The sequence below is a fragment of the Crocuta crocuta genome, unplaced genomic scaffold (assembly GCF_008692635.1).
Source record: "Crocuta crocuta isolate KB4526 unplaced genomic scaffold, BGI_CrCroc_1.0 scaffold83, whole genome shotgun sequence".
NCBI lineage: Eukaryota > Metazoa > Chordata > Mammalia > Carnivora > Hyaenidae > Crocuta > Crocuta crocuta.
The window spans coordinates 4330396-4343946 of record NW_027529638.1 but is presented as its reverse complement, the minus strand read 5'-3'; the positions used below and the strand labels follow the sequence as shown (position 1 = coordinate 4343946).

Sequence of the window (13551 nt, the reverse complement as noted above, 5' to 3'; positions counted from 1 at the left end):
CCCAGGAGCAATGTTAAAATTTTATAGGTACGTCTTCCTATATAACCCTATAAAATAGTAATTATTATGCCCATTTTTCAGCTGAAGAAACTAAGGCAAGGAGCGATTCAACAGTGTACTAAAGGCCACACAGCTAGTTAAGTGGTAGAGTCAGGTCTGAACCCAGTTTTCTCTATGCTACAATGACATCTTGCCTCCCAGAACTTTCAGATTTTCACAGTGACCTACAATAAAAAATATATTTATATCATGCTCTTCTGACACATAGAAATACACATATGTATGTGTGTTTGTGTGTGCATATACATATATATGTATACACATATATACATACACATAAATATACACACATATGTTAGTGTGTATATATGATATATAATAATACACATATACATACATACATATATACACACAATATTATGTGTGATACATATGGGCATTTTCCATTCATTCAGTTTCATATTTTTAATGTTGCTTTTTAATCCACTGAATTGATTTCATAACCCTCGAAGGGTCATGACACATAGCTTGAAAAACATAGCAATAAATGTTAAATTTCAAAAGAACAATAAGTAATATTAGATACTATAATCTATAGACCATATGGCTAACGTATGCAAGAGAATGACATGCTGAAAATTTACTCATATGAGTAATCATCTTTCATTCCAGACCTCTCTATTAATAATAGAAACTGTTATAATTTATTACATGTTCTGGGTTTTATAATCTTTCAAAACCTTTTCAGATTTAATATCTTTTAATATTCACAAAACTCTATGAAGTATAGAAAAATAAAACAACCAACAGTAATAATGTAATATTTCATTTATTTTATTGTTCTGTGGAATTTAAGGATTTTCATTCCCACCAGAATAGTCTATTGAAGGATACCCATTGGAGAATTCTGTTTTTTCTATTAAGTAATGGATGCTTTATTATTGGAAAATCAATCATAAGCTTTTTTAAATATAAATTAGCAATGCCTGGTGTTTTAAAAAAGCAGAGATTATATTTTTTAAAATAATTTATTTAATTTGTCAAGTTAGTTAACATACAATATATACAGTGTAGTCTTGGCTTCAGAAGTAAATTCCCATGATTCATCACTGACACACACACCCAGTGATCATCCTAACAAGTGCCCTTCTCAATGCCAGTCTCCCATTTTCCCCACTCACCCGAAACTCCTACCTCCATCAACCCTCAGTTTATTCTCTGTATTTAAGAGTCTCTTATGGTTTTCCTCCTCTGTTTGTAACATATTTTTCTTTACTTCCCCCTATGGTCTTCTATTAAGTTTCTCAAATTCCACATATGAGTTAAAACATACATCTTTTTCTGACTGACTTATTTCACTTAGCGTAATACTCACCAGTCCCATCCACATTGTTGCAAATGGCAAGGTTTCATTCTTTTTCATTGCCAAGCAGTATTCTATTATCTATGTATATATGTATACATATATATACACACATCTATATATATGTATATATGTATATATACATGTATACATCTTATTTATCCATCCATCGTCATATATGTATCCATACATCATATCCATACATCATATATGTATACATATATGTACCCACATATATACACATATAGATATGTGTATATATGTATACACATATAGATATACATATATAGATGTATACGTCTTATTTATCCATCCATCAGTTGATGGGCATTTAATCACATTAATGGAAGAATGGGTAAGAACCATACGATCTTGTCAATAGATACAGAAAAAGCATTAGACAAAATATAGCATCCTTTCTTAATAAGAATCTTCAAGAAACTCAGGATAGAAAAACCATAAATGGAAGGTCCATAGCTAATATCATCCCCAATGGGGAGAAACTGAGAAGTTTTCTCCTAAGATTAGGAATATGACAGGGATCTCCACTCTCACAAATATAGTTTAACATAGTGTTTGAAGTCCTAGCCTCAGCAATCAGACAACAAAGGGAAATAAAAGACATCCAAATTGGCAAAGAAGGAGTCAAACTTGCACTTTTCCCAGATGGCATGATACTCTACATGGAAAACCCGAAAGACTCCACCAAAAAACAACTAGAATTCAATGCATGAATTCAGCCAAGTCTCAGGATATAAAATCAATGTACAGAAATCGGTTGCATTTCTATAAACCAATAATGAAGCAACAGAAAGAGATATCAAGGAATAGATCTCATTTATAATTGCACCAAGAATCATAAAACCTCAGAATAAACTTAACCAAAGAGGTGAAAGATCTGTATACTGGAAACTGGAAAGCTTATGAAAGAAATTGAAGATACAGTGAAATGGAAAATCATTCCATGCTCATGGATTGGAAGAACAAATATTGTTAAAATATCAATAGCACCCAAAGCAATCTATTATTCAGTGCTATCCCAATCAAAATAACACCAACATTTTTCACAGAGCTAGAACAAAACAAACAATCCTAAAATTTGTATGGAACCACAAAAGACCCCAAATAGCCACAGTACTATTGAAAAAGAAAACCAAAGCTGGAGGCATCGCAATCCTAGGCTTTAGCCTGTACTACAAAACTGTAATCATCAAGACCCTGTGGTACTGGCACAAAAACAGACACATAGACCAATGGAATAGAATAGAGAACCCAAAAATGGATCCACAAATGCATGGCCAACAAATCTTTAATAAAGCAGGAAAGAGTGTCCAGTGGAAAAAAGACAATCTCTTTAGCAAATGGTGCTGGAAGAACTGGACAGCGACATACAGAAGAATGAACCTGGATCATTTTCTTATGCCATAGACAAAAATAAATCAAAATGAATGAAAGAGCTAAATGTGAGACAGGTAATCATCAAAATCCTACAGGAAAAAACAGGCAACAACTTCTTTGACTTCGGCCGCAGCAACTTCTTAACTTGATACATCTCTGAAGGCAAGGGAAATAAAGGCAAAAATGAACTATTGGGACCTCATCAAGATAATAAGCTTCAGCACAGCAAAGGATAGAAACAACAAAGCTAAAAGGCAGCCAACACAATGGAAGAGGATATTTGTAAATGACATATCGGGTATAGGATCAGTATCAAAAATCTATAAAGAACTTACCAAACTCAACACCCAAAAAACAAATGATCTGGTGAAGAAATGGACAGAAAATATGAACAGACGCTTTTCCAAAGAAGACATCCAGATGGCCAACAGACACATGAAAAGATATTTAACATGGCTCATCATCAGGGAAATACAAATCAAAACCACACTGAGATACCACCTCACAACGGTGAGAATGGCTAAAATTAACAACTCTGGAAACAACAGATATTGGCAAGGATATGGAGAAAGGGGAACCCTTTTGCACTGCTGGTGGGAATGCAAACGGGGGCAGCCACTCCGGAAAACAGTGTGGAGGTTCCTCAAAAAATTAAAAATGGAATTACCCTATGGCCCAGCACTACTAGGAATGTTATCCAATGGCTACAGGAGTGCTGATTCATAGGGGCACGTGTACCCTGTGCTATCACATAATAGCCAAATTATGGGGAATTCTCTACTTCATAGTGTCAGTCTACCACATTGCCAAGACTTTGCCTTTTAAAACATATTTTACTCTAATAAATCTCTACAATGAAGAAGTATTGCTGAGGAAATAAATATTTTTTAAGAAATACAAACCATTGAAAACAAACTTAGAGTAAGGACATATTATCTTTTTCAAAGAAAACAATATCAGCAACCTGCCTACTCAGACACTACAGGAACATCTTTTGCTGATATTTTCATTTGGTTTCCTTTCAAAATCACTGGGGCTTGGATGGTAATGAGATGCATTATACTAAAAAATGGCCTGTGCAGCCTTGACTTTTCAATCATAGGCATTACTCACCCTTTTTGGAGTGTCAGGCAAAGTTGCTCGAGGAATGGAGATGTAATTTTCTGCCCCTTCCATAAATATGCACATTGACATGATGGGGCTTTCTTACACGCTATTTTGGGTAGGCATTTCCCTCCCCATCTCTCCATGGAGACAGAAAATTAGTTTGTCGAAGTTATTCTCAATGCATTTACAATCATCCAAGATTTAATTTTAGTTGGCTTTTATGATTGCTTCCTTGGATTTGTATAAAGAACTTTCTGGTATTTTTAATACTGAGTCATCTGGAACCTCTCATTTTCCCTGTGTTCTAACTCTTATCTCTACCTATAGATCCAAGTATCCAAAAATTCCATGAAAATTGTCCTGAGGGAAAATTATAAGCTGTTCTCTTCAAAGATTCACCAACTCCTCTATTATTTAAAAATGATTTTTTCTATTGTTTCTCTTAGACACTGATCATTGGTAAAGCTCCTTAAAGATCCATCAGAACCAAGAAGTATTTTGTTCAACACAGGAAAACTTTTTTCCCCCTCAAACACATATCTAAAATTTTAGTCTAGTCAGTCATTATGGCCCTTTTATATAGCAAGAGAGACTTTGGAAAGCATCCAGACATTTATTTTTATTTTAGAAATGAGAAAGGTAAAGTCAGTCTTCAAACTCCCAGTTAGCCTTCTTTTCTGTTTACCACATTGCCAAAAAGCAAAGCTCGTATTTGTAGAATGCCATGAATTAGCGTATTCCACGTTATAAATAATTTGTAGCCACAGTATTATTATTGTGCAAAAACAATTCATCGAAAGAATCAAGATTCTACAATAGAAAATGAGACGTCGTATGTGCCCATGCATGTAGGTATTCTGAAAGGCTTTCTTTGATTACTGTGTAAATGGTAAATAGAAATCCATATAGTTTCAAGTCTGATTCCACGTCTGCTAATTGGATTTTGCTGTATGGATTTAGTAAGCCAATATTCATGCTCTTAAGTAAACATCTCTCAGAATACATGCATATGACAAAGCTGGTTTTCTTTTAATCGCTAGAATCAACGACGAAATCGGAGGTAGGCCAAGTTGACTTTGCAAAAGCAATCTAGGTTATAATGAAAGGACTTTATACTTATTTTAATATCAGCCTTAGACCTAATGGAAAGAAAACAGAAATGTAGAATCCTAAAGGTCTTCTAAGGGCATAAATTCATCTCTTTTCCTGACAGGAGTACCCACATTATTCTGAACCGTTCTGTTTTACATCTAATTCCTGGCTGACAAGTGTCCGTTTTTCATGCTTATTCATTCGTCACCCCTGTGTTCTCTCTGCCTGCAAGGCATCCTGCCTGCCTTCTATCACATCTCTGCAAATGATAAAGGATATGCTTAAAATGTTACCTCCCTTCCCTTGCAGAAGCATCCAGAAGGGAGCAGCTGCACTTCTGGACAACCACCATATATTCTATGCTCATTACACAACCTGAGAGCTAGAAAAAGGGTTTATGGCAGAAATTCAAAGGATTTTGCAGGAAGAAGTATTGCCTCGTGGGGGGGTTAAATGTGAGATCATTTGAGAAATTACATAAAATTTATATGGAGTTTAAAGCCAAGCCATTAAAACAAAATAATTACAAGGTATTCATGATGGCTCAGTTAAACCTGTCTTCTCGAAGTGCATGCCTCTGATGTGTGGTCACCATTCTCAGGAAACAAGGATCCTCGCAAGAAGTGCCTTCATATGGCAGGAATTTGAACACGATGCCAAAAACGACACTATATCCTAAGAATTATAGCATGCTGCATTCAAACCCATTGGCTCTTAATGGTGCTGCTGACTTCTGTTGCCATACAATTTTTGCAAAAGAGCAGTAAGTGCTCATGATGGTCATATTGCCAGTTCCTGTGCATGTATCAACCCAGATTGGCTTTCATTCGCCCTTCACACCTAAGTGTCCCAAACTAGTGGCTCCTTCCGCCTTCTGAGTCCTTCCTGGCATTTGTGCTGTTGGCCTCTCATCTTGTTAAAACTTTATTCTCCTCTTGGTTCCTCTGACACAGGTCTGTTTGGTTTCTCTCTTGCCTCTTTGTTCATGCCGTGTCCTTCTGCTGGCAGCTTTTTCTCTTGAATGTTGGTGTCCTGTGTGTTGAATACACAGTCTTTCTCCTGGTGATGTAATCTATTTCCCGTGCTTCAGCCGTCTCCTAGACAACGAAGCACAAATCTCTTACAAGGAGGTTTTTTATAAGTTCTAGGCCAGTGGGTCTCAACTTGGGGTGGGTGGATTTTGCCTACCGGGGACATTAGGCATCTGCCTGGGGGCATTTATTTTGCCATGGCTGGAAAGGGTGCTCCTGGTTTTTGGTAGGTGACTTCCAAGGATGCTGCTAAGTTTTATCTTGCTATGCACAAGACAGCCTGACAACAGAAAATTATCCAGTCCCAAAAGTCCGTAGTCCTGAGCCTGAGAAAATATGATCTGGATTTATTGCACTTTCCATTTGAATATCCTGCACACACCAAACTGAACCTACACCAAATACATCACTATCTTTCTCTTCACTTTCCTAATTCTGTACCATTTCATCTAGTGATGGCACCATTTTAACAATTGCAATAGCTAAGAATATACTATTATTCTTGCCTCCTGGCACTCTCCAAATACGTGGGTCTTCTCCTGGCACTCTCCAAATACGTGGGTCTTCTGAAATGTATGATCTTTTCATTTCTAGAATCTGCTTCCTCTTCTTCCTCCTCCTGCTTCCTCCTCCTCACTATCACTGGCTGAGTTCAAGACCCCATCATCCCTCCTCATCTACTCAGATGGGTCCCTAACTATCTTCTATGTCTTTACTACCACCTCAATCTATCTGTCACAATGAGGGGAGTATGATCTCTAATCTCTTTCCTTTGTTTAAAAACTTTTGAGGGTTTGCCATTCCTTAGCCTGGCAGAAAGGCTCTCCACAAGTAGATCTCAGCTTACCTTTTTAGTCTTGAGTCTTTATCTTACACATTATCATCTTGGGCACTTAGCTAGTATCTACCAAAGAATATACTACTAAATATTGAAATAATTTGTTTTAGTTATTTGGATACATATGTGCCTCACTCTTTTTCTTAGCCCTCATTTTGTGATGTGCTGATTAATTTAACCAAGAGTGAGTCAATAAGTTCTTTAATTTGAGAAATAATTCCAGTCATCATTTCTTCACCCTACCCCACATCAGATGGGAGTTTTTCAGAATGATTTTTTTAATAAACAAGACATATCTTATTAAGAACATTTGTCCCATAAAAGTTGTTCATTGTTGCTATTGTTTTCTTTTTTTTTTTCTAATGTTTTATTTATTTTTGAGAGAGAGATAGAAATAGTGTGAGCAGGGGAGGGTCAGCGAGAGAGGGGGACACAGAATCTGAAACAGACTCCAGACTCTGAGCTGGCAGTCAGCACAGAGCCCAATGCAGGGCTCAAACCCATAAACCATGAGAGGATGACCTGAGCCGAAGCCGGACGCTTAACCGACTGAGCCACTCAGGCACCCCCATTGCTGCTATTATGTTCAACAGTATTGGCATTTTGCCAAAATTTTTATCTTAACGCGGGTCCAAAACAAAAGAAACTACTATGTAAGAAAAGAAAGAGTTAAAAAAAAAGAAGAAAAGATGAAAGTAACAAGTTTTTAATGTTTTTGTTGGAAGGACAAAGATTAACCAAAAGATGTGTGAAAGGGATGTCTGTAATAGCAAAATATATATAAATCAAGGCCCAGAAGGTTCTAATGTAGCATTGATTACTTTGCTGTAAGGTTGTCAGTAATTTGATAGATATGTTTCTTGCATGTAAAATAAAGACATGACTTTGATAAGTTATAAGTTCTAAAAACTCTGTGGATTTCAAGTGTTTATTTTTGCAATACACTCAATTTCTTCATCATCAAATAAGAAATGGGCTTCTGACAGAAATTTTGTCCCTATTTGGAAAGTCTCTTGTCTTACCTCAGTTCACATATAGCCATAATTTTTTTACAATCCCTAAGCTTTTGAAAGTTTTCTTATGCCAGGAAATTCAACAAATAGCAAGTATGTTATAATGGATTTTTTTTTCTGTGTCCATACTTCCCGATGGTGCTTTCTCGTAGCTCTTTGAAAGACATTAGGGATATACCTCCAGAGTTTTTGGGTTTCCACCTATAGTTCAGTAGGCTAAGATGGTACTTTTAGATTCTTTTTTTTCTTTTTTTTTAAATGTTTTATTTATTTCTAGGAGAGAGACAGCGTGAGCAGGGGAGGGTCAGAGAGAGAGAGGGAGTCACAGACTGAAACAGGCTCCAGGCTCTGAGCTGGCAGTCAGCACAGAGCCCGACGCAGGGCCCGAACCCACGAACCGCGAGATCATGACCTAAGCGAGAAAGTCGGACGCCTAACTGACTAAGCCACCCAGGCACCCCAAGTACTTTCAGATTCTTAATCTTTATCAAAGATATGGCATGGAAGGAGAGAAGCACTAATTTACAATCAAAATCAACTGGATGAAATTCCAATAACTTTTCATTGGAAGGAGCTGGAACTGTACGTGTGTGAAATAAAATGTTTAGTAGATTTTTTTTGTTTATTGAAATGTTGCTTCAAAGCTCTGTGGCTGAATCATTTATTTTTTAACTTTGGTATTTAAAATGGCAAACTGATTTTTTTTAATCGATAGTTTTGGGTATTTTTTAATGTTTATTGATTTTGAGAGGGCATGCACATACGTGCACATTGGGGAGGGGCAGAGAGAGAGAGATGACGAGAGAGAATCCCAAGCAGGCTCCACGCTGTCAGCACAGAGCCTGACGCGGGGCTCAGTAATCTCACAAACCATGAGCATGACCTGAGCCAAAATCAAGAATCGGATGCTTAACTGACTAAGCCACCCAGGTGCCCTAAAATGACAAACTGATTTCTATCATGTTTATGTCCACCTATAACAATTTTTAAGAGTCTACCGCATATTTTAGTAACTATAACTACATAAATATGTAATTAAGCAGCTGGTATATTTGGGCAGAAATGATCATTTAATCTTCTAATTGAAGGATGACTACATAATTACATATTGAGATGTTTCTAGACTCATCCCCATAGTTACTCTTTTCCTTGCCTTGTGTTTGAGACACCTCAGGGAGCTACGTTCATTCTTTCAGGACTCCAGCATTCTGTTTTCCCCTCTGAAACAAAAACTTCCTTTTGAGTTATTGATGAAAAGATCTCAGAGTTATTACAACTTTAATAGTATCTATTATGAAGAGAAAAATAAAGCAGACGGTGTGTGTGTAAGAATCATGACAATGGGACTCTTTTGATAAAAAATGTGATCACCATATTGGATTATCAAGAAATATTAAGGAAATGCAATTAATCGGTGTCACTGATTTATAAAATTTGGTTCTCCAAAGCATTCCGTTAAAGATTAAAGTAGAAGCAGTTAATAGCCTCTGAATTTCATGTTTTTCACCACACAGAATATAATAACCCAGATTATGGTATAGTACTAACAACGTGTGTTTAAAAAAATACAAAGATACAGGGGCGCATGGGTGGCTTAGTTGGTTAAGTGTCCTACTTCAGCTCAGGTCATGATCTCACAGTTTGTGAGTTCAAGCCCCGTGTCGGGCTCTGTGCTGACAGCTAGCTCAGAGCCTGGAGCCTGTTTAAGATTCTGTGTTTCCCACTCTCTCTGACCCTCCCCTGTTCACGCTGTCTCTCTCTTTCAAAAATAAATAAAACATTGAAAATTTAAAAAAAAATACAAAGACACATACCAAACTGGAACATTTTTTATCGCATTTTCCATAAATGAATAAATGTTAATTATTAGTTTTGTCATGTATTTTATTACCTGTGTTTTCCAGATCTACGGAAGACATTTGAGCAGGAACCCCTGGGAAAGGAAGTATCCTTGGAGCAGGAAGTCTTGCTCCAGTGTCGACCACCTGAAGGGATCCCAATGGCTGAGGTGAGTAACAACAATTCTTTGCATTTAGCAGTTGGCACTTAGTTATTTTAACGGAGGCCTAATCCATGGCTAATGGTGCAGTGAATTAGGGTATGGCATGATGAATGGGTGGTAATGGAGTCCTAACTGCCTGCTGCTGGCAAAATAGATTGATTGGGAACTGATTAATGACTTGGGAGTCAATTAGAATGCCCCACTGGACAAAGCCACAGGCAGCTTGGTTTAATTTTGTCATTCTCTTTCAAGAAATCAGAAACATTGCTTTATTTTATCTGGCACTTATCATATGGAGAGGTGATAAGACTTAATAAAGTACCATTGGTTTTATTCTTGTTCTTGATAATATGCAAAAAAATGTAAAAAGAAAGTGCTTGTGTGTAAGCGCGTGTGAGCCCGTGCACCCCACATGTATATTTCCTGTTCTGTGATGTAATTTAAAGGTCATATCTATACACCATGAATAAAAACATGTTTGAGAAATAACAAGTGTCAGTTTCCTACCATAAGCTTTCTATCAAGCTCTTCTTTTTCATTTTTTTTTTTTACTAACATAAAGCCTATTGACTGTTAATAAAGTATTACGAATCAGATACATACCATGTTTTTCATTAGCACCAAATGTGTCCTTTGAAAATGCCTCTCTACAGGGAATAGGCCTACATGGCCACCACGGAGTGGCCTGCCCTCCTTGAGACATTCACCATCATAGAGTATACTTGTTGAGGAAAACTGTCTAATACTGTATCTTTCATCTATTAACAAATAACTCTAAGCTCTCAAGAATGTTACCTTTTATGATTATTAGGAGACATCCTAATGGGCATCCTAATGGGCATTGCCCTAGCCACTATTGCCCTAGCTAATTGGGTATTCTGTGGGCCCAGAAACACTTTCACTTTGACACGTGAATTTGATACATAGGTGCCAATCTGTTGCTCCTCATTAACCTCCAAACTACACTGAGTCCTTTGGAATTATTACTCTTTTATTGCATGTATGGAAAAAGGCATTTTTTTAGTTGTTGCAATTTGGGACTGAATATGAGCACAGCTGATTTATTTTCTTGTAAAAATAAGCCTTGAATTCTCCTTATCTGTGAAATTGCAAAATAATATTATCGACAAAATATAGTTCAAAAAGTGTTTCATAGTTAAACATGTACTTACTATTAGCTATCTCGTAGTTTTTCGGTCTTTTGAAAGTTGAAGCAAAGGTGGGAGCCAGCTCAGTTAACTGATCTCACCGTCACAAGATTAACATCTGATTGCTCTTTCCAAATTATATAAATAGCGAATTAAGAAATTTAGGCAAGGCTCTTAGAAAACAGCTCCATTTTTTCTCTCACAGCCATTTATATCTCTCCGGGTGTCAATGCAAAGAATAAAAGTAGTGGTTTTTTTTTGTTTTTTTTTTTTTTAATGTTTATTTACTGTTGAGACAGAGGGAAACAGAGCATGAGCAGGGGAGGGTCAGAGAGAGAGGGAGACACAGAATCCGAAGCAGGCTCCAGGCTCTGAGCTAGCTGTCAGCACAGAGCCTGACGCGGGGCTTAAACCCATGAACCTTGAGATCATGACCAGAGCCAAAGTCGGATGCTTAACCGAAAGAGCCTCCCAGGTGCCCCTCAAAGTAGTATTCTTAATGAAACTTTTTATTTTACTTTGCAAGAAAAGAACTATTTTTTGCCTTGTTACAGGCATTCCATGGCGCTTTCTAGCACTGCATCAGAGACTTTACATGATGTGATGAAAGGAGGCAACTCTTCCCTATTCAGCATTTTATTTCACTTATAATAGTTCATCTGTCTCCTTAATTGTATTTTTAAAATTCTAATACAGACCTTCATTAAACTGCCTTAAAGACCAAAACATGTCCTGAGTAACATGGGTGTCCACAGCCTCATTTTTACCNTTTTTTTTTTTTTTTTTTTTAGTCTCTTTAAGAAAGTGGTTCACTTTGTCAAGAAGTAAAGATTCATGACTGAAAACTAATTGGCTGCGAACTTTATTTGTATCATCAGTGGGGAAGAGATCAATTAACACTTGGCAAGCTCAAAAATCATATACCCATTTGACATTCAAAGAACTATATTTAATGCATTTTTCTCCTTTTTTTTTTTTTTTTTAAGTCAGAAGAGACATCAAACAGTCCTGCTCAATAGCAGGCTAATGAACTCCCAGGTAGATATTTTCCAATATGCATAGAATCACCAAGATCAGAAAGTTAATAAATGCCTTAATGGGACACATTACAACAGTCATTTGCTTAAGAGGAGCAGATAAACAACAACAACAAAAAAAAAAAAAAGAGAGAGGAATGAAATGTAACCTGGTAAATTAAAATATTATAAGATTATTTTGATTATATGATAAATGCATTTATTATTTAATATTTAAATTGAAGAATCTAAAAGCATAAATATAGCTTAGAATGAGATACTGATCTTACAGATCAAACTCTTGCATTTTACCATAAATAAAGTCAATCATGAAGGTATACTGGCAAGGATTTGTGTTTCTTTTGTGTCCAAGGCAAGTGATTCTAAAAAACTCGGATGGTAAATGTCCAATGGATACATGACTTGATCAATTCAGTTGATCTTTGTTTTATAAGCATGTGTCTAGCTCCAATGAAGAAGTAGTCAGGTACATTCTTTGCAGAATATGAGGAAACAATTTTCTAACTTCCCATAAAAGTCAATAAATTTCTAAAGACCTATACCAATCTATTTTTTTATTTTTTTTAATGTTTTTATTTATATTTGAGATTGAGAGAGAGAGAGAGAGAACATGAGCAGGGGAGGGGCAGAGACAGACAGAGACAGAATCCAAAGCAGCTCCAGGCTCTGAGCTGTCAGCACAGAACCCAACGCGGGGCTCAAACCCACGAACGTGAGATCATGACCTGAGCTGAAGTTGGACACTTAACCAACTGAGCCACCCCGTGCCCCAAGAACTCTACCAATCTTAAATTACAGTGGTATCACTTTTGATACAAATAACAATATAGGCATTTCTGAGGTCATAAATAACATTTAATATCATCCCCTATTTTGGCTATGGTCTCTATTACAGAATGTTAAACTAATTTCCTCATAGAACTCTAGGTGTAAAGTTAACTCTTTGACTTTGGGCAAGGTGTTTCAAGTCTCTGTATATATGTTTTCTGAATTATAATATGGAAATAATAATAATAGTATCTATTCAGAGTATAGTTTTGGAGTTTAAATGAGATGATGCACGTAAATCACTTAGAACATCAGCCATTTTTAGTACTATTATTATATTATCACTTATTGATTTACAGAAGACTAAATTCAAGCTCTTGAATTCAGAATAGGCACTAAGCACATTGTACCTGTGCTGGGTGCTGTGGGGCACACAGACATAAAGCTTCTGTCCTATGAAAAATCACCAATATGCCCTCCTGTGTTCTCCAGCCAGGGATTTGGTCAGAGTTCATAAGTACTGCAAATGAAGATCACATTGTAAGCTTCAAACAAGGAAAAGCCCTTATTTATATAAATAACTACTTCACAAGGGACTTGTTCTGCAGCTGTCTACAGCAAGTCATGACAAGTTGCCGTCCTTTGTCTAATTTTTGAAGGCACTGCTGTCCACTTGGTCATCATGATCCTAAGACATTGGATCAGCCTACATATTTTATTTATTTATTTCAAAGAGGACATTTGGGATGAGGCT

The 13551-nt window shown here is 36.6% G+C and overlaps 1 protein-coding gene across 3 annotated transcripts in view; it reads left to right on the top strand.

The window, feature by feature from the left end:
• Positions 1-13551, top strand: part of UNC5C (unc-5 netrin receptor C) — a 363130-nt gene that overhangs the window by 246345 nt on the left and 103234 nt on the right. For all 3 annotated transcript variants that reach the window (XM_077762331.1, XM_077762330.1, XM_077762329.1), the window contains exon 4: positions 9747-9850. In XM_077762331.1, the coding sequence (XP_077618457.1) occupies positions 9747-9850 (104 nt within the window). The remainder of the gene's footprint in view (positions 1-9746; positions 9851-13551) is intronic.